The following is a 21,099-nucleotide window of genomic DNA, read 5'->3' on the forward strand; positions in this document are numbered from 1 at the left end:
TCCAATCAAAAACGTCAGTCACCAACTGAGTCCAAGTGCAAATGTCTTTTTCAAAATCACAGCTGATGCCACAAGCTAGAAAAAAATAAGTAAATTTAATTAATTAACAATCGAAATACATAAGCAGGTACTTGACAAAGAGCTGTCATGTGTATTTCTGAAAACAAAGGAAGATTTAATTGTGAATGTTATTTCATGGCATCATCAGTCATTACAAAATGTGGTCTCACTGTGTTGTTCGATAGTGAGCTTACAAGACAAGGTGTTTGGTATTTCTGCAGTTTGGAATGGTGCAGGTTGTGGCATTCTTGCAGCTGGTGGCAATGGAACTGAAGATGGAGCTGCCTGGTTTGGTAAATCTGAAATATATTTACAACTGTTTAAACATTAAGTAAACTATTAGCACAACATAGTAGTCATTTTGCTGAGTAAATTGACTTGATTTTAAAGCTGAATGTTTTTACTAAGTGCCGCTGCAGAGTAGAAACATACCACTACAGGCTCCTCTGTGCAGTGAGACGTCATCAATGGCTACATCTGACCGGGCTGAGCTTCCTCTACGGCCCTCAAAGATCACCTGATAGAACAATAACAGATTTTTCTATGCCTCCTAAATGTCACTGCTGAAATAGTTTTAGTCATAGTTGCATTTAATTTAACATATAAAGTATTCCAAGACGATTCACTGACTTGGAACTTAACATCTGGTCTCAGGTCCACCCGTGCAAGATGCCACATGTTTCCTTGGTCTTCTCTCATTCTCCACACCTCTTTGGCCTCATTGCCATATTTCAGCAGGTAGACGCTCAATCCCATGGTCCAGCTGGAGCCATACATGTGATACCAGAACTGAAGACACTGAGGTTGAGGATCAGCACATTCTGCACTGAGGAGACGGGCCGTGTCGCCATGGACAGCACTGTCACCCTCAATGTACATGTAAAACCCACCTGGAAAAGAAAAAAAAAAAAAAAAATTATTGAACAGAGAAATTGTCATAATTTGTCTAACAGTACAATTAATTTGGTCATGTAAAAAAATTGCTTTAATTTTTATGCTATAGCTTTAGAAAATAGGACCTACTTCCTGTTGTGTGGTCAGAGGAGGGACCAGTCATTGATGTGGGGGTGGAGCCTCCATTTCTTGTCCAATCAAAAACGTCAGTCGCCAACTGAGTCCAAGTGCAAATGTCTTTTTCAAAATCACAGCTGATGCCACAAGCTAGAAAAAAATAAGTACATTTAATTAATTTACAATTGAAATACATAAGCAGGTACTTATAGAAGCAGATTAGTCTCAAATATAATTCACGCAAAAAACACGATTCACACATGCGTAGACAATTTCACATGCATGAAACCTAATTCACGTACACACAAAAAAAATTCACGTGCGTGAAAAAAAAAAAAATTCACAAAAAGCAATTCACAAGCGCAAAATAAAATTATATATTTATAAAATACATTTCACAAATGCAAAAAACTATTTGTAGATATACAACTGTGCACAAAAACCTTTAAATGTTAAAAATGTATGAGTGTCTGAATGTACGAATCGTCATTTACTACGAATCCACTCGGATTTGTGTGTGTGTGTTTTTGAGACTTTCCTGGCAGAGCTCTCTTCCCACGTGGGTCTGTCGTACTCTTTAGCCAATCAGATGCGAGCTTACCATTCAACCAATCATATCATAAGCCACTGAGTGCATTCAAGGAGCACGATTCTGCGCACCTTTAGCGCAATATGGATTAATTAGAACAGAAATTAAGCCTTTACATCAGTAATCCAGCATGGCGAATGAAGAACGGGAAGCACGGGTAAGAGTTTAGTTTATTTCATAAAAGTCTGAGTTTACACATTTTATCATTTACACATTCAATCAAGACAGTTTTTCTAGTTAGAAAACTAGTTAGAAAAAAATACAGTTGTAACAGGACAGTTACAGTAATTATAAATTAAACTGCAATCAGGATAGTAAAAAGAAAGACCTGTAAAGACAAAAGTAACATTTTGAGAGTTGTGAAATTATAATTCTAAATAATCTTGTTTTATAAATTGATGTCTGTTAGGTCAGTGTGTACTTTCTTACAGTAATACATTTTAAAACATGTAGCCTAGACATTGTTAACCACTACGTTGAAGCAATGTAGTTCGATCAAGATAAACAACATCACATATTTAGAAACGTTGTTTAATTTGTAACTATATATGTTATAGTGGTTCTCAACCTTTTTTTCCACTGGGCCGCACTTATGGTCCAAGTCCAAGTGCAAGCGGATTGCACAGGTTCGAGTAGCAATGGGCTTCTTCACACTGCCTTCACATGTGCAATTGTGCTTTTGAAGCCTACTGACCACGCGCACCTGTCCGTGCGGTCATAAAAAAATGGGAGGTACGCGTTCGTCCTCTCAGAGCCTCCGCACACACTCTCCCATGACGATGATTACGTCACGCCTACCAAGCGGTCCATAACGGACTCCCCGCGGACGCGGAAAGTTTAACTTATGGCTTAAGATGCAGTTTGTAAGATGCGCACGGGACCATGACTTGACGCGACATTGCAGAAAATGTGTGTTCACAAAAGTAGCCTATGTTGATCCAAATATGGAAAGCACATTCGAATTTAATAATATAAGGTTCTCTCCAGAGATGTTTTGCCACATTTCTTCAATTAAGGATGATTGCTATGTAATATATGGTGTTCCCATTTGCCTGAACTTCAAGTAAAATGCGGGGCAAACCGAAAATCTAGCACTGTCCTTCACTACTGATACTGCGACTATTATTTTTTCTACGTGTTCATTCGCTGGCATTTTTCACATTTCTTTTTTTTCTCCCTTAAAAACAATTTTGTCCATTATGATGCTCAATTTTACCGAACTAATGGCTGTTGATTGAATTCTGCCAAAGTGGGCGCTTGTATGTGTTCGTTAAATGAGTAATGTTATGTGAGTAGGTCTGATCATGTCTGAAAATAATATATGAAACACAAAATAATTTAACATAAAAAAACATTAGGCTGTAGCTTACATTTCTTAAGTAAATGTTTAAATTAATGTAAAAAAATAATAATAATTGTAAAACTGAAAAAAAAAAATTAATTGTGTTCAGCATGGTGGGACGCATTTGAATTCGTAACGGGCCGCGGGTTGAGATGATGCTGCTGCTAGCTCCATGGTCATTTAATAGGACTAGCCTATTGTTTCTTTTACGCGGCTGAAAATAACTGTGCTTTCTGTTACTTTGCCTGTGTCTGTCACTCGTCCTCTTAAAAGTGGAAGCTTGTGCTTTGTTGCATTATATTGACACTTTGTTGATGTTCTCTGTTCATGACTCTTTATATGGCGATAAAAGACAGCTTTGTTGCGTTTTTTTTTTTACCAACCCGGTTGGGACAAAGAAGGGGGAGCACAGGAAAAAAAGTTTGGGAACCGCTGCATAACATAACGGTTATGGAAATTAGAACGACAGTACATTGAATTAAATTGCAATGAAGTTACAAACGATCCACATCATTAAAGAGAATAAGCTCCGAAATATATAAATACATAAAAACGAGGATCAATCTGAAACTTTTCAAGTGCGACAATAAATAACCTACACACGATCCACAACATAATTAAGTTGCAAAGAGCATAGGCTCAAACATAAAATAAAATGAAAGAGGATGCATCTGGAACTTTTCGAGTGCAGCGCAAACGTCGCTCAGCCTGCAGCGAGAGAGAGATTTCCTCAAGATTTTTTATTTGCTCATTTTCTTTCTCTATTCTCTTCGTCTTGGTTGCCTCCAAATCCTCACTCTCTCTTGGCCCCTCTCCTCCTGACTAACTTTAAGATGTCCGACTTGACAGTTTCTCTGATTTCAGCCAGTTAAGCATATTTATAATATATATTATGGAATGAATAAAACGAGTTGGTACGCATATTAGCCTGCAGTACATAAAAGAAGAACAGTGCGTTGAAGACAGCATCTTCATTCTTCAATCTTCATTCGCCATGCTGTTTTACTGATGTAAAGGCTTAATTTCCGTTCTAATTAATCCATATTGCGCTAAAGGTGCGCAGAATCGTGCTCCTTGAATGCACTCAGTGGCTTATGATATGATTGGTTGAATGGTAAGCTCGCATCTGATTGGCTAAAGAGTAGACAGACCCACGTGGGAAGAGAGCTCTGCCAGGAAAGTCTCAAACACACACACACACACAAATCCGAGTGGATTCGTAGTAAATGACGATTCGTACATTCAGACACTCGTACATTTTAAACATTCAAAGGTTTTTGTGCACAGTTGTATATCTACAAATAGTTTTTTGCATTTGTGAAATGTATTTTATAAATATATAATTTTATTTTGCGCTTGTGAATTGCTTTTTGTTAATATATTTTTTTTTCACACACGTGAATTTTTTTTGTGTGTACGTGAATTAGGTTTCATGCATGTGAAATTGTCTACGCATGTGTGAATCGTGTTTTTTGCGTGAATTATATTTGAGACTAATCTGCTTCCATAGGTACTTGACAAAGAGCTGTCATGTGTATTTCTGAAAACAAAGGAAGATTTAATTGTGAGTGTTATTTCATGGCATCATCAGTCATTACAGAATGTGATCTCACTGTGTTGTTCGATAGTGAGCTTACAAGACAAGGTGTTTGGTATTTCTGTAGTTTGGATGGGTGCAGGTTGTGGCATTCTTGCAGCTGGTGGCAATGGAACTGAAGATGGAGCTGCCTGGTTTGGTAAATCTGAAATATATTTACAACTGTTTAAACGTTAAGTTAAACTATTAGCAAAACATAGTAGTCATTTAGCTGAGTAAATTGACTTGATTTTAAAGCTGAATGTTTTTACTAAGTGCCGCTGCAGAGTAGAAACTTACCGCTACAGGCTCCTCTGTGCAGTGAGACGTCATCAATGGCTACATCTGACCGGGCTGAGCTTCCTCTACGGCCCTCAAAGATCACCTGATAGAACGATAACAGATTTTTATCTGAATAACAGTCTCCTAAATGTCACTGCTGAGATATTTCTAGTTATAGTGTATTGCATCTCATTTAACATATAAAGAATTCCAAGAAGATTCACTGACCTGAAACTTAACATCTGGTCTCAGGTCCACCCGTGCAAGATGCCACATGTTTCCCTGGTCTTCGCTCTTCCTCCACATCTCCTTGGCCACATTGCCATATTGCAGCAGGTAGACACTCAGTCCCATGGTCCAGCTGGAGCCATACATGTGATACCAGAACTGAAGACACTGAGGTTGAGGATCAGCACATTCTGCACTGAGGAGACGGGCCGTGTCGCCATGGACAGCACTGTCACCCTCAATGTACATGTAAAACCCACCTGGAAAAGGAAAAAGAGACATTTGATTAGGAAAACAGTCAAAAATTTAACCAATATGTGAAATAATATTTTAAATTAACCTACTTCCTGTTGTGTGGTCAGAGGAGGGACCAGTCATTGATGTGGGGGTGGAGCCTTTGTGTCTTGTCCAATCAAAAACATCAGTCACTGTTTGAGTCCAACTGCAAATGTCGCTTTCAAAATCACAGTTCATTCTGCAATCTGACAAAACAAGGCAACCATATAATCATCATGCCAAGCAGTTAACCATACTCTGATCCACCAAGATGATGCATGTGACCATGTTTTTAAACATCATAACTATAAAGTGATGTCTGATATCTCACAAATCCAGTTATGTTAGTTTTAATTTTCTAATGTTTTTTTATGTAACCCTCCCTTTTCACAATCCATACACTTTACATTTCATAAGATTCCATTCCATAAGAATCAAACTCATGTTCTCTGCAGTTTGAACTACAAAAACATGTACAGGAACAATTACCTATGAATAATGTGTCAATATCTCATCTTACTTAATAAAACAACAGACCATGGGCGTAGGTTTAGGGGGGGACGCTAGGTACTAGTCCCTATCAATATTTTGAGATGACAAATTTGTCCCCACCAGTATTTAGCAAGCTCCTTTGAACTGCTATTTGGATCTTTGCACTGCTATTTGGATCGATTATAACGGCAAGGATGCCGACAGTACAAGAAACGCCGTAATTTGATTGGCGGCGGGGTATCTGACAGGCTACACGCGCGGGCCGGGACTACTTTTGTGCTTGCACTAGCAGCGAGTGGGTGTTGCGCGCGCTGTGTGTGTGTGAGCGCGCGCGCATGTTGACGACGCCGAGTAAGTTACCAGGGCTGTCTCTTTGCCACATACAAAGGCCAGAGTAAAAACATTTTAATATTCCGTTTTTTTTTGCCCCTTTTTTACTTTGTAGATGCCACCCAAGAAGAAGAAAAGGGACATAAGAGGCTTTTTCATAAAGCAGAGTCAGAGTGTAAGTAGGCAAAATAACTAGAGCCACACAAATAAACTAGCAGAAGTAACTGACCAGGCTTTCAAATGCAGATTCTACTGTGGAAAATAGTATTAACTGGTGATAGTATGTGTTACCAGGGCCAGGATGATAGAATGCTACGTTAGCAGGTAACTGAATGTCAATTAGCTTGTACCTTAACTTAGAATCTTGCAGTCACCATAAACGTGAGTCTACTGGAGGGTAAATAGTGTTTATCATAGAAAAAGGTTATTATATTTATTTATTTAGATTTTTTTCCTTGTGGCAGAGTATTTTTTTTCTTCTTTTTTTGAGAGTGCATTTCTGAGATTATACAGTTATACAAGCTCTTTAGGGACAGGATGCTATATCGGGGTCATAACACAATATAATGAGATGAAATAGATTCACTTCTGTATTGTGATATTCTGTATTGCCAACATTCTGAAATAAAAAAGGAAATCATTAAATCACTGGTATCGTACAATAAAAGAATTCGGGGTGGGGGGGGTGGGGTGGAGGTGGGGTATGGGGGTGTCCCCACCAAAGCTGAGACCAAACCTACGCCCATGCAACAGACGGAAATAAATTGGGTCGCAAACAGTGTTTTACATCACTTTTACGTTTTACAATATTATTATTGGAAGTCTTACTTGGATGGGGGTCATGTAAGTTTGGAGTAGATGGATGGGGTGCAAGAGTGGTCGAGTCCAAATCTTCTGCAGACAAATAGTTTGAGATAAAATTAACTGGAGCTTGTTTTAATCATATAATTGAAATATACAAAAAAATTATATAAAAATATCAAAATATATCCAGTTAACAACATTTCTGAAGTAGAATCTGAAGTAGTATTTTTAAGACTAGCAAAGCTAAAAAAATAAAAATAAAAACACTGAAAATAGTCATGGATCATGTCACAGAAAAGCTTCAAACTGTTTTTACAGATCAGTCTGTAACACTTACGGACACATGCACCATGCATTATGGACACATCATCTATGGACACATCTGAGCGAGGATTTGAGCCCCTGATGCCTTCAATGATGATCTGAAACAACAAACAATCACTCATCATATTTAACATATCTGCCTAGAGCACGTCATCTTTTGTCCTCTGAATTCAATGACATTAACTCACTCTTCTTGGGTTGTGCATATAGAATAACATACCTGGAATGGCTGTTGTGGTTTGATTTCAACCTGGCCTTGGTACCAACTGTTGCCCTGGTTGTTAGTTCTAGACCATATTTTGAAAACACGATTGTTCTCATATATGTAGAGGTTGAGTAACATAGCATTTGCCAAGCCATACATGTGAAACCAGAAGCTCAAACACTGCTTGCCAGTAGTGTGGCAGACGGGGGTCATTATTCGGGCTGAGTCGCCATGAACCACACTATCCCCCTCTATATACATGTAATAGCCACCTATATAAAACAGTCAGAGAGGCAGAGAGGTGAACAGGGCAGTCAACCCAGGTTTTTTTTTTTTAGTTTTCCCCAATGTCATCAGAATCCCATAGTGTACTTTAGATTGTATAAACCAATTTGTACAGAAAACCTACTTCCCGTGGTGTGGTCACCGGCTGGCCCAGTGAAGTTTGTTGGTGTTGACCCTGACCATCTGGTCCAATCAAAACTGTCTTGGATAAGTTGTTCCCACCCACATTCATCCTGCTCAAAGTTACAGCTCCATGGGCAACCTGTGTGATGACAAAATAATTCTAATAAATATAGAAAAAAGAAGAAGGATAGATAGATAGAAGAAATAGTGCTTACTTGCTGAAGATGGACTTGGTGTTGGGTCATCTGTTGGCAGTGGATCGGCAACTGTATGGAAACAGAAAAATGTTTATATAGTTGTTTTTTTTTTCAACTAATATACTGAAAAACATATAAGAAAACAATCAATTCATTATTTTAATTTAGAATATTTATGATAATTTTTTTTTACCAATTACTTACAACACAAGGTGTGATTCCTCCAGTCTGGCAGAAAGACCTCAGCTATTTCACAAGCAGACACATAGTCCTCCAAAGAGGTGCAGAGCTGAGCTTTGTCACCTTTGGAAATACAGTAATCAGAAACGCAGCTGCTGACATAAATCTGTGGTGGAACAAACCAGTGGCACTCTTTGAAAGCATCTTCAAACAGTTCACTGCACTTTGTATATGCATCATCCTCCAGGTCTGGATGACACTCAGGGGGGTTTGGAGAGCCATTAGTGCAACTGGAAAAAAGGTATAAAAAACATTTGATATTACGATGTTGATTTTCATCACAGATAATGAAAAAAACAAAGAAATCAATAAATAATTAATGTTAATAGTGTCTCAAAACTTTTTGCCCCTTTGTATTTCACATTCCATGAATCAGTTAGGCTGCTGTTACTTTTCCATTTCCCATAACACTGGATCGATGAGTCAGCGAGTCACTTCGTGAACCGAACCATTCGAATCATTTTTGTGAAAAGTATCAAAAGATCCGACTGAAAAGAATGACTCGTTCACGAAGCACTCTCAAAAACACGCCAAGATCAAGTGTGCATGTCATTTGTAGAGAGTGACAACATCACTTTCAGTCTGTTCATCTTACAGAACTGTCAACACGACTTTTATTTTTTTTATTTGGTGTCTGAGTTGAGTAGTACTCCTTTAAATCACTGAGGTGCCGCGCAACATCTGTCAGTATCATTGCACAATATCAGTTTGTTTGTCTATCTTTATCCATTCAGCTTAATATTTTAGGAATCAATATAATTTTTTGTGAGGATTCCAAACTCTTACGTCCAGTCGCTGTCGTTGGTATTCCAGCTGCTGGCGAACTCGTGCGGATTCGCTACTGTGTTGCCGTCGGGTGTCAGAAAGTCGTCAAACTGACTCCCGGAGTAGGTCCCGCACAGGCCGCACAACACTCCTCTGTAGCGTTCATCCACCTGGACGAACAGCCTGGCGTTTCCAAACAGCAGCCTTAGCCCGAAGTTTGTATTAACCTGAACGTAGGGCCCCGACTGAAACACAGACACAGAGGAACCAAACTCCGCAGGGAGGCGAACACGACCACCGTTTACCTGGAGCGAAGAAAAACGTGTCAAGGTAAGGAACTTTTTGATTATACGTCAACAAACCTTTCGAGGAAATGAGGCCTAGATTTGGACCGTTACGAATTTATTTACAGTACATTTTTTTATTATTGATTATTATATGTTCAGTAATTAATCAGAATTAATTTAGCCAGATATTTTAACATTTTCTTTCTTTTTATCTATCTATCAGTATAGGCTACTTAAATTGCCTATGTTTAAAATTCAGTTCACTGTAACTACTAATACTATTTATACATTAATTTACAATTTACTGCAGTTTTTGTTTCCCTATGCAGCTTTTTAATGACTTTTATATTACAATAATGATATATTGTGGTAAATGTCTTAAAATTAATGTAACTATGGAAAAAATAAATGGTCCTACAATAAGCTATAAGAAAAATATAAAGTCATATTTATTTTCTTTACATTTTTAGATTGAGTTTTTTGTGAGGTTCAGGTTTTAAGACTGGGGAAAGGAGGGATATAAAATTTACTATGATGGCCATAGATTCTGCAAAAAAAAATTAGTCATCCTGTTGCTAACATGAAATAATGATACATTTCTTGTAGTAGTGTTATCTTCAAACGATGCTTTCAGAATTATTTTTTTTTTATTGTCTTTCTGTTTCTTATTTCTTATTGTTTTCTTTTTTTCTTTTACTGGCAGCTGCTGCCAAGTTGTCACATTTGTATTGCCATAAAAATAACTAGAGTAAGTTTAGTATTCTTCCGGAAACTATTTCAGTAAATGTATGATAAGGGATATTTGATTACTATCCCAAATCATCATGCTAATCAAAAAAATTGCTTAGATTTTTGTACATTTAAAACTGGGTCATTCATTTGTTGGCACATTGTTTTATTTTCAGTGTGAGGGCCAGAGAGTGTCATGTTACTGATAACATGGTGATGAATACTTTGGTTAAAAAAATACGACCGGTTTAGATCTGAAGTACTGCAGCTACATATCTGTGACAGTGGCCTGATTATGTGAAGCAGAAGTCACTATCAGAACACTTCTCAAATGTTATCACTGAAAGATAACATGTGACGTCATAAGCATACACGTCTCTTATCACTTATCTTTAAAATATGAACATTTTACTTACACTAAACACTAATTATGGGTCATATATTTTAGATGGCAGCTCCTGCCCACATTTCTTTCCATGAACTGCCCATGTATATCATGAATGATTAGGTACATACTGGGAGATTAGTGCTACGTGGAAAACACAGACAACAAAGATTTCCCCTCACTGTAATTTGTTTGCTTTTCTTGTTCTCTGGCGCTATCTTTCTAGTTTCTGATCACATGTATAATCACCGGATTGATGTGTAAATATGGGTGGTCATGTGTTGATGTATTTATCTTTATGATGTTACAAAGTTGCCATTTTTGCAGCTTGGAATTTGTTTGGACTAGGCAGTTTTGAGTTCTGAAATTTTTAAATGTTTTCATAGTATTTCAAGAATCAAGATCTCATTCCTCATGATATAATTCCTTTGTAACTCATGCCATACGTACACTTATGGTACCACAAATGGTTAATCAATTCATATTTTTTTCCTATTTTTTAATATGCATTGCATGTTAATGGTGTAAGTGAATACATTATGTCAGTACAAACACTGATAGTACAGTGTAGTCAAATCCAAACGAATGACAAAAACAAGACACTCACATAAACCTGCTTGTTCTTTCCAATGACAATATGTAGGCCATCCATGTCAAGAGCTACAGAGTTAAGAGAGGAAGTTGAAGAGTTGCTCTGGCCCTCATTTCGTGCCGTTATTGTGAACAGGGTGTCAGTAGCCCCGCAGGTTTTTGCTATGGTGTAGTTGCAGGTGCCCCAGAAGGAGTAGGCCTTGCCATCGAAAGTGATGTAATGAGGGTCACCGTAGACGCTGCAGGTCACCGGGCTGGATGGAAAGCAACCCAAGAATCCCTCTTTAACCATGCATACTTCATCAGTTTTGCAGGACGTAGGTGAACATTGAATGTTCCCATTGCCCAAACACTGGCACTGTTGCTCACATTCACCCTCCATAAATGTCTCTCTGACCTAGATAGGAAAGGAAGAGAAAGATTAAAATATACTATTTTAGTAAAATATAAATAAATATTTTAGTAAGCTATGTGTATTAACAAAATCTATCTATCTATCTGTGTCTCTCTGTCTGTCCATCATGATGTGATGATAACAATAAGATGGCTAAGCTACTGTACCATATAATGCTGTCCATTAGCCCAGCATCCACAGTCATCAGCTGATACACATGCTCCTCCGCTGAGCATGAGGCCATCGTCACACTCACAGCGCTCCTCACATATCCCACAAGACCCTGTAGCATCCTGGCTGGAGCAGGTCTTAGGGCAGCCGCTGGCACAGGCGTTATAGTGGCTTTGAGGGCCACACGCCACAGCTAAAACAGAAACGTGAAGAATCAAGCATAAATAATCAGATTTATAGATTCACAATGTTTCTCAGTGAATTTGTGGTTTGTAATGGAAAGTTACGGATCAGCTGGTGAAGGTGTGGGAGATTATTAATTAATAACCAGTTACTATGTGTAGTCCATCTGTGTGGGTTGTTAGGTGGAGACCGCACTACTGCTACTGATTACAGAAGGGCTGAGATTAGGCCATTTGCTCAACAGGGGCTCAAATCAGGTAGTCTAATCTGACATGTCAAGCCTTAATTTATATTTATGCTTCGTCTAATAATACTGGCAGTACTTGTATCGCTTGTCTCCATTGTTTCATAGTTTTGGGTGGAGATGAGATACTAAGGCTTTAAACTGATATTCAAGGTCAAGAGTTCAAGGCCAGTTTCACATATGCTGCTTGATGCCTATTTTTGAGATTTAAAGGGTTATATTACAAACTTGAAGTTGAAGGGATAACAATATATTATGGCAAAGATTTAACTATGAGAGGTGGACTTCCGTCCCTCTAGTAGGTTTCGGGGCGGTTGTGCCTTTGAAGAAACTTTTTGATATTTTAAGGTTAAATGCATCAATCTGGTGCATTTTTTGAGGAAAATTATGAATATTATCGTAATATTGTAATTGTAATGACTATTTAATTATTGGTATAATATATATATATATATATATATATTTTTTTTTTTTTTTTTTTTTTTTTTATAGTAACCAGCACATTCAAATATTGAGTTCACTTTGAATTGAGACATTGAAACACTGGACCATGAGCTGCTTGCATCAACACAGTTCTGCAGACATGCAGAATTATTTGCAACATTTTGCTATTTGATAAACTCACAATTTACAGATGCTTTGACAAAGTAATGTCTTTTATGATGATATGACGCATAAAAATATTTTCGGTTTGTTATGGAATGGTGACGGACACACAGAGCCTGAATAATAATTGTGGTTTTATAGGAGATTTCAAAAGGAATATTTGTCTATATTTCGTATTATACATCATAATGTGATGCCTAAAATTCACTTGTAGTATTTTTTTAAATAAAGTAATTTAAAATAACAGCTATTTATTGGTCATCACCCAAAAGTAATTACTGTCTTATCAGTATCGACCATAATATATGTTAATCCTGGTGCACTTTCAGAAATTGCATTAGTAATGCATAATCAGATGTTCATTCACATATTAAAGTCTATTTAAAAAGGACAACTTTACAGATCAAATAATAAACTTTTTTTTAACTGCATAAATCATGGCCAAAAAAGCCTCAGAGACTTCCATTGTGGCTGCATTACTGTGACACATTCTTTATTGATCACTACAGTTGAGTTTATGAACAAAATGTTCTTTCTATAGATAATTTTAGAAAATGTTAAGTACATACGACAGAATGTTGTGTTCCTCCAGGCCAGAACAGAGATCCCAACTTTGTCGCAGGTGGCACTGAAGGCCTCAATGGCATCGCAGAGGGCTGTGGGATCTCCATGAGTTGTACACATATCAAACATACAGCTTCGGAAGAAACTATCTGCATTCAGAACAGATGAGCACGTTGAGAATAGCCCTTGTCTGGATGTTAGAATGCCGCAGTAAACCTCGCTGGCGTACTTCTGTTCCTCTGCATCTGTACAGACCCTGAGGAGGGTGGGTTCCCCACACACACTCTGCCCTAAAACATGTGTGTCCTGCACCAGTGACCCGTCTGGGATCTTGAAGTCGTCTTCTGTCTCGTGGTTAAAGTTACCACACATGCCACAGATTCTGTTTGAGTAATGGCTGGGGACAATCACCTGTACGGCACCGGATCTCAAGTAGAGGACAGACAGTTTGAAGTCTGTCTGAAGGACCAAAGCATCTCCCTGGGCATTAACCGTAACTCTGTTTTTTTGCAGGAGTAGAGGCAGATTCTTCCAAATCCCATTAACCTGATAAGGACAACAGTGGAAAGAGGTTGACGGAGTAGTTTAAATAAAAATGAAAATTCAAGATGTAGATGAGATTGTTTCTTCATTGGAACAGATTTGGATTAATTAAGCATCATTGCATCAATGGATCCTCTGCAGTAAATGGGTGCCGTCAGAATGGTTAAGTGCCAGAAGTGAGGGTTTAAAGTTAAAATACCTTAATGGATTAGTTTATTAAAACACATAGCTTTGGGAAGTAATGGCCTAGTGGTTAGAGAGCTTGACTCCTAACCCTAGGGTTGTGGGTTCGAGTCTCGGGCCAGCAATACCATGACTGAGGTGCCCTTGAGCAAGGCACCGAACCCCCAACTGCTCCCCGGGTGCCGCAGCATAAATGGCTGCCCACTGCTCCGGGTGTGTGCACTTTGGATGGGTTAAATGCAGAGCACCAATTCTGAGTATGGGTCACAATACTTGGCTGAATGTCATGTCACCTCATGTCACTTTCACCTTACAAGATGCTAGTTGATGGACTGGAGTGGTGTGGATTACGTGTGGATTATTGTGATGTATTTGTCTGCTGTTTGGCCTCTCATTCTCATGGCACCCATTCACTGCAGAGAATCCATTGGTGAACAACTGATGTAATGCTAAAGTCCTCCAAATCTAATCTAATCTAATGAACAAAATCCTCTACATTTTTGGCTGAGAGTGAGTACATTTTCAGCAAATTTTCATTTTTGTGTGAACTATTGCTTAAGACAAAAGACAAATATGTTCATCATTATTTTTGGTTGACAGCTCACCATGACTTTGCTCCTCTCTGTCCTCACCATGGTCACTCTCAGACCATGTACATTGATGTTCACCTGCTGAATGGAGGATACGTGCGAGTCCCCTTTATTCTCATTTTGCACCTCTACTGCAAACTCAGGAAGCAACCCTGAGTCATCGCAGACCTTTGACAAGACGTAGGTACAAGGACTCTTAAATTGGAAGCTGACCCCATCGAAAGTAGTGTAGTGTGGGTCAGAGGCCACATGGCAGGTGCCAAAAGTATCTTTGGACCGAGGGTCGTGAGAACAGATGAGTTGCTCATCAGTGCAAGTGCAGCGAGTGCTTTTATCAGTCCAAAATGTGTCTCCTCGCCTACATTGTGGCCCTGTGGATGATAAATTAACACTTTACTATTTCCCAAAGGCCAGTACATCTGGTGAATTTAGCTTGAGGATGTTTGTATGTTGGTAAGTGATGTACTAGGTCAAAATAATAATAATAATGTCACTCACCACATTGTCCCTTCCGTATTCCCATTTTGTCAAATGCAGTTTGTTCATCGTCTTGCAGACCTTTCAATAGCTCAAAAATAACCTGCCAAAGAACACAATTACAGTTGCAGGGAGTAATAGTGTTTCTTCAGTGCCTGCAAAATGTTTTTTTCACTGCAAAATGTTGTTCACTCAAACGTTTTTTAAATAACTACAATTACTATTGTGCTCATTATTTTCACAGATTGCTTTCTTTTATCAGACAACTTACAGAAAGTCATGTTGTATTTTAAGATGTCAGACAGCTTAACTTACATTGCATGAGTCTAGAAGTCAAATACTGGAGGTTTTTCAAGGGGGTTACTTCCTACTTAATCAGTCTCAATTGGTGAATTGAATGGAGTTATTTTTGTATCTGTATTGCTTATCCAAATTTTTTTGAAACAAAAACCACAAATATGTTTTATTTATTTATTTCTATTTTTTTAAATAGATTTTTGCGCAAATGTAAAGGTTAGAAAGTTTTGAAATCACTGGACAGCAAATTATGAATGCAAGATTAATATATATATATATATATATAATTTTTTTTTTTTTTGTGCCGGCATGATGATTCATTGTTTTGTTGGTTTCGTTGGTTGCAAAAAAACTTTTTGCATACACAGTTAAAACACATGGGGAAATTTTTTTTCTTTTTCAAAAGACCTTTTTATATTCCCACATGGAAAGAACCTATATGTGGATATATGCGCATATATGAAACCTATATGCAGTGTATATGCACATATATGCTGCATATATGCACATATATGATAATATATATGCTGCATATATGCGCATATATGGTGCATAAGTGTGTGTATATATACTGCATATATGCTGCATATATGCCATATATATACTGCATATGCGTATATATGCCACATATAGGCCAAATTGAGGTGCATATATGTGCATATACAGGAAATATAGGTCTCCTGTATTGCTTCTTCATATCCACATATGAGCCCTATACATACAATATATGCCTTCTATATAGCTAATGGCAGGATCTGGTCATTTTGTAGCTCAGATCTCATTTTTGACTGTCATACATGATGCCTAGCTCATATTTTTTGTTTTGTAATATTTGATTGATCTTGAGTAAATAAATAATGTACATTTCTACATTTTTGACTTTTATTTATGTTGCCTAGCAGCTATGGATTTTAATTTTACTATTATAGGTGAACATATAGGTGCATATATATGTGCATATATGTACCTATATAGGTATATGTATGCACATATACAGTACAGACCAAAAGTTTGGACACACCTTCTTATTCAAAGAGTTTTCTTTATTTTCATGACTATGAAAATTGTAGAGTCACACTGAAGACATCAAGGGCTATTTGACCAAGAAGGAGAGTGATGGGGTGCTGCGCCAGATGACCTGGCCTCCACAGTCACCGGACCTGAACCCAATCGAGATGGTTTAGGGGTGAGCTGGACCACAGACAGAAAGCAAAAGGGCCAACAAGTGCTAAGCATCTCTCGGGGAACTCCTTCAAGACTGTTGGAAGACCATTTCAGGTGACTACCTCTTGAAGCTCATCAAGAGAATGCCAAGAGTGTGCAAAGCAGTAATCAAAGCAAAAGGTGGCTACTTTGAAGAACCTACAATATGACATATTTTCAGTTGTTTCACACTTTTTTGTTAAGTATATAATTCCATATATAATTCCACATGTGTTAATTCATAGTTTTGATGCCTTCAGTGTGAATCTACAATTTTCATAGTCATGAAAATAAAGAAAACTCTTTGAATGAGAAGGTGTGTCCAAACTTTTGGTCTGTACTGTATGTGTGTACATATATGTGTACGGTACATATATATATGTGTGCATATATGTACATATATGTACATATAATATAGGAAATCAGCCAATTTTATATATGTCACATATATTAAAAACCTATATCAAAACCTATATTGAAACATATATGTTTATATAGGTTTTTTCCATGTGGGTTATCTGCTATATTTCTCTATAAAGATGCCCAAAACCTAAATGTGAATATTTAAATTGCTGTACCTGGATGTTGTCTTTGTCAGACTGCTTTGTGAGAGGGATGAAGACTTGTCTCCAGTCTCCAGTGCTAGATGTCTCTGAGGTCCAAATCAATGTTTGCAGAAAATCAGCCTCTAGCAAAACTTTGAGTTCAGAACTCTTCTTAAGTTTATGGTACCAGAACTCCAGACAGGAGTCTTCTGAGATCTTAAGAAATCCACTCTTGAGGCGAAACGCACCAGATGGACTGTTAGGATGGAGAGATGTTTCCTCTATAGCACACAGACAAAAAACAGAAATAGTGAAAATTTTAGTGATTTGCAAGAGAGCTACTGAAATGATTTCTGTCTTATCAGTTTTGGTTTTCTGTGAAAATTTAAGCAATTTAAAAGTTTGTAATTTACACTTTTGTAATAACAATAACCAATAATTATAAATAAAACAATAAAAATAACAATAACCAACAATAACCAATAATTGATTCAGTTTTAATGCTGTGTTTGTGGGTAAAATGTATCCTGATACATAGCGCTCTGGTGCTTATGTGAACTGTGCAAGTTCGAATCTGGATTGTTGTTACTTGTCATTGTTCTTATAAGTAGTACAAAGGCCCAAAAAGAGCTCTGTTTTGTACAGAATATAGTACTATGAATATGTTTTCTCATACGCAATGAGTTTGTCATGTTTACAAGCATAGGCTGTATTAATAACATATGCTTTTGCATATAGTTCATAGACTGACCTCTAAAAGCATGCAGTCATAAATAATTACCAAATCACCTGCTTGCAAACTCAAAGCCAACATATGCCACAAGTTACACTCTGATCTGTACTTTGTGTTTTGCGAATTCTTTCAATGTAGCTTGTCGACATCTCCTTGGAGTTAAGGTTCTGACATTCTTATCAAAATTGAGTTAGTCACATATTCTTATTCTGTGAAATGTTCTTCCTAAATTCAGGCCTTATTCTTATGTCATATATAACTGTGATGTTCTGCAAAACAAATTTTATAACACCTTTTCTTACAGGTGAAAATCAGATGGTCAAATCTGTTCTCTTGCAGGTACATGACAGTGTAAGCTTCACAGTGAACACTACTGCATCACTCTCTTCAACATAGTCCATATCAACAAAAAAAATATATCTTGACTCCATATAGTGGTTATTTTGGGAAAATCCCAGCTATGTTGAGTAGCAGGATTATAAAAAAAGATGTGCTAATATAAAAGTAAATTAAGTAGCCTATATATAAAATTGCAAAATAAAACTATCAATACTTTTCTACTTAAGTACATAAAAAAAATCAAGTACTTTTTTTTTACTCACACCTGAGTAAAATTGAAAAAATTAGTACTTTTATTTTACTGGAATAATATTTTATTATACATATGTGTACTTTTACTCAAGTACTTGATTTGTGTACTTCGTCCACCACTATGTAATATTATACATGTTACTTATATTATTATTATTTTATTATAAAATTTATATTATATTATTATTATTTTATTATTTATTATTACATATTATTATTATTTTTTGGTAAAAAGTTAATAGGGTCGCTAGGAGGAGGTAGGCCTATATAATAGTGCCAGTATTTTTTTTGATATTTTCTCTGCTCAACAATAATTAAATATCTGATGACTTAATAAATGCAAATCACCTTTAACTCCTTAGAGTGGCACTGTTTTATAGACAATGACGACGTGATGTTTCACACATAATTACCACAGATCGGCAAAAATTGAACTGACTTGAGCTCTGCGTGTTGTAAGCAACCTGTTAACTGCTGTTTTTGTTGCCGCAGGTGGATGGATTGGTTGTAAACACAAAGCAGTTACTGTCTCTGCAGCAATTTCGTCTCCGCAGTATAATTACCTGTTGCCTTCTGAGTGCTGATGGGTCCCTCAGAGGTCCAATCGCAGGATGCCGGCAAATCACTGCCAAAATCACACTTTGCGAAATAATCTACAGCACAGGAGGGAAAAGTGATTAAAGGACAATAAAAAAAAAGTGAAGTGAGAATAAGAACCTAACCCAAAAAAAAGAGAAAGGAACCCGAAAACAGTTCTGTTTGGATTGTTACAACAAATGTCCATGTCTCCAGCCACTCTTGCGTGAAATTGGTCATACCGGTGTGAGTGCTTCTATTAGAGAAGACTAAAAGGTTTACAACTCATCAGAGTTTGATAGCATGATTTCTAACAGGTCCTCTTTTCAGTTCCACAGAAGATGGTGACACTTTAATTAAAGCTTTTCTATATAATGCATTATAGATGTTGCATTAAATATGCCTTGTAATGCAAATCATAATGCATTGTACTATTTTATGAGTAATTTTAACCACTGTTATAATAGAATATATCACTTATCTATTAGTTGTTACACATTTAGAATATATAATCCATTAAACAACAAATAGCCCTTTATGTATGATAACGCATTTGGTTACAATTATTTCTAAAATATATAATATAATGCATTATAATATACAACCTGCATAATGCATTATACATTCAGTAACATTTAAAGCTATCTTTTCATAAGTATTGTAAGTTAAAAATGCATTATAATATTTGCAGATTCTTACATATACATTTTATAAAGGTGTAACAATGCATACACAAATATTATAATGTATATTATCTTATATTATACAATATTAATAATAATAGTAGTATATTGTAAAATTATATATATTTTTAAAACATTAATGACTGAACTTATTCATAGAACTCATTATATTGTGCATTACAAGTTATAACTAATGCATTATATACATTATAAAAATCATTTTTAATTTATATAAGTGTTACCCCCCTTAAATTAGAACCTTATGGAAGCGAGACATCTGGATTTGTGCTGATGTAGTTCCTACCTGCATTTGACCTCCAGTCAGGAAGAGTGAGTGGAAAACCACTGCAAGTGATGAACGGGGAAAAAAAACTAAGTTAATAAATGTTAAGAAACTCGGCTTTATTAAACACAATATAAGAGTGATAGAATAAAAACCTACCCTGAATGAGCCTCAGTGTTGAGAACACATAAATAGGCTACTATAGAGAGCAACCTCAGGTGTGCGTCCCCTGACATAGTTTGTCTCCAGTGTCTCTTAAGAGTCCTCTAGTGTTGAGCTGAGCTGGGTCTACCTCAGGACAATGAGAAGCGTTCGAATGTGCTGGCTGTTATGAAGGTGATGAAAATGCACCATTGACCCTTAGGAGGTGTGGTTTTGTCAGTGGGGAGGGGTTTTGATGTATAGTTAGTTACGCATGTTGTTCACTGTACTTTATTTCATTCAATTTAGTCCCAGTCACGTCCATTTCAAAGTCCAGCTTTTGTGTTTTAGCAACAACTTTAATGAATTCTGTCTAATGCAAAATTGCTTTTGAAATATTAGATTCTAGCCAAAGCTGGTATAAGCCGGTTTGGGCTAATGTCTCAGAATGGCCAAGCTGGTGTTTAGCTGATTTCCGTGGTTGGTGTGGTGGTCTTTGGTCTTGAACATTTAGAAATCAAGACTTGATCAGATCGAGTAAGCAGTTGAATTGATTTATTTATTTATTACATATTATTAAAGACAAATGGCACTTTAAGCAACACATTTTTTTTTTAAATTGTATAAAAAAATTCAAGTATCATAGCATGCCAGATAGATTTTCTTAACACTGTTGTGATTGTTAATTGGACTTTTTAACAGTGCGTTTATTATTTAAGTACTGTATTACAGTTTATGCGAATAGATTTGCGGTGTCCTCAGGTTAATTGAACCTTGTCTGGCCATTAAACACACATTGGTGTGTTTCACTAGACGTTACATTTGTAGAGATCAAGAAAGTGCAAAAGCACTGTTTAGATTAATCCCAGGCACTGACACCTTGCCCATATTTGTACCCCTGTTCTTTTTAATGCTCATTTCTCTTTGGCACAAACACTTTTCATAGGACAGCTATATTGAGTTGGAGCTAA

General features: G+C 36.8%; 1 protein-coding gene across 1 annotated transcript in view; it reads right to left on the reverse strand.

Annotated features, from left to right (window-relative positions):
* Positions 1 to 20,614, reverse strand: part of wu:fb63a08 (MAM and LDL-receptor class A domain-containing protein 1) — a 28,947-nt gene extending 8,333 nt beyond the window's left edge. The window contains exons 1-23 of the mRNA XM_059502641.1: positions 20,147 to 20,614; positions 20,009 to 20,049; positions 19,009 to 19,098; positions 17,155 to 17,402; positions 15,098 to 15,179; positions 14,615 to 14,970; positions 13,289 to 13,829; positions 11,683 to 11,879; positions 11,138 to 11,518; positions 9,151 to 9,434; positions 8,329 to 8,594; positions 8,143 to 8,193; positions 7,929 to 8,066; positions 7,535 to 7,791; positions 7,328 to 7,412; positions 7,015 to 7,080; positions 5,433 to 5,570; positions 5,089 to 5,348; positions 4,879 to 4,963; positions 4,640 to 4,744; positions 1,084 to 1,221; positions 661 to 950; positions 493 to 577 (exon numbers count right to left, since the gene is read on the reverse strand). Coding sequence (XP_059358624.1) covers positions 493 to 577; positions 661 to 950; positions 1,084 to 1,221; positions 4,640 to 4,744; positions 4,879 to 4,963; positions 5,089 to 5,348; positions 5,433 to 5,570; positions 7,015 to 7,080; positions 7,328 to 7,412; positions 7,535 to 7,791; positions 7,929 to 8,066; positions 8,143 to 8,193; positions 8,329 to 8,594; positions 9,151 to 9,434; positions 11,138 to 11,518; positions 11,683 to 11,879; positions 13,289 to 13,829; positions 14,615 to 14,970; positions 15,098 to 15,179; positions 17,155 to 17,402; positions 19,009 to 19,098; positions 20,009 to 20,049; positions 20,147 to 20,223 — 4,261 coding nt within the window. The 5' untranslated portion in view covers positions 20,224 to 20,614. The remainder of the gene's footprint in view (positions 1 to 492; positions 578 to 660; positions 951 to 1,083; positions 1,222 to 4,639; positions 4,745 to 4,878; positions 4,964 to 5,088; positions 5,349 to 5,432; positions 5,571 to 7,014; positions 7,081 to 7,327; positions 7,413 to 7,534; positions 7,792 to 7,928; positions 8,067 to 8,142; positions 8,194 to 8,328; positions 8,595 to 9,150; positions 9,435 to 11,137; positions 11,519 to 11,682; positions 11,880 to 13,288; positions 13,830 to 14,614; positions 14,971 to 15,097; positions 15,180 to 17,154; positions 17,403 to 19,008; positions 19,099 to 20,008; positions 20,050 to 20,146) is intronic.
* Between the last annotated feature and the right edge of the window lie 485 nt (positions 20,615 to 21,099).

The sequence above is a fragment of the Carassius carassius genome, chromosome 20 (genome assembly GCF_963082965.1).
Source record: "Carassius carassius chromosome 20, fCarCar2.1, whole genome shotgun sequence".
NCBI classification, from domain to species: domain Eukaryota; kingdom Metazoa; phylum Chordata; class Actinopteri; order Cypriniformes; family Cyprinidae; genus Carassius; species Carassius carassius.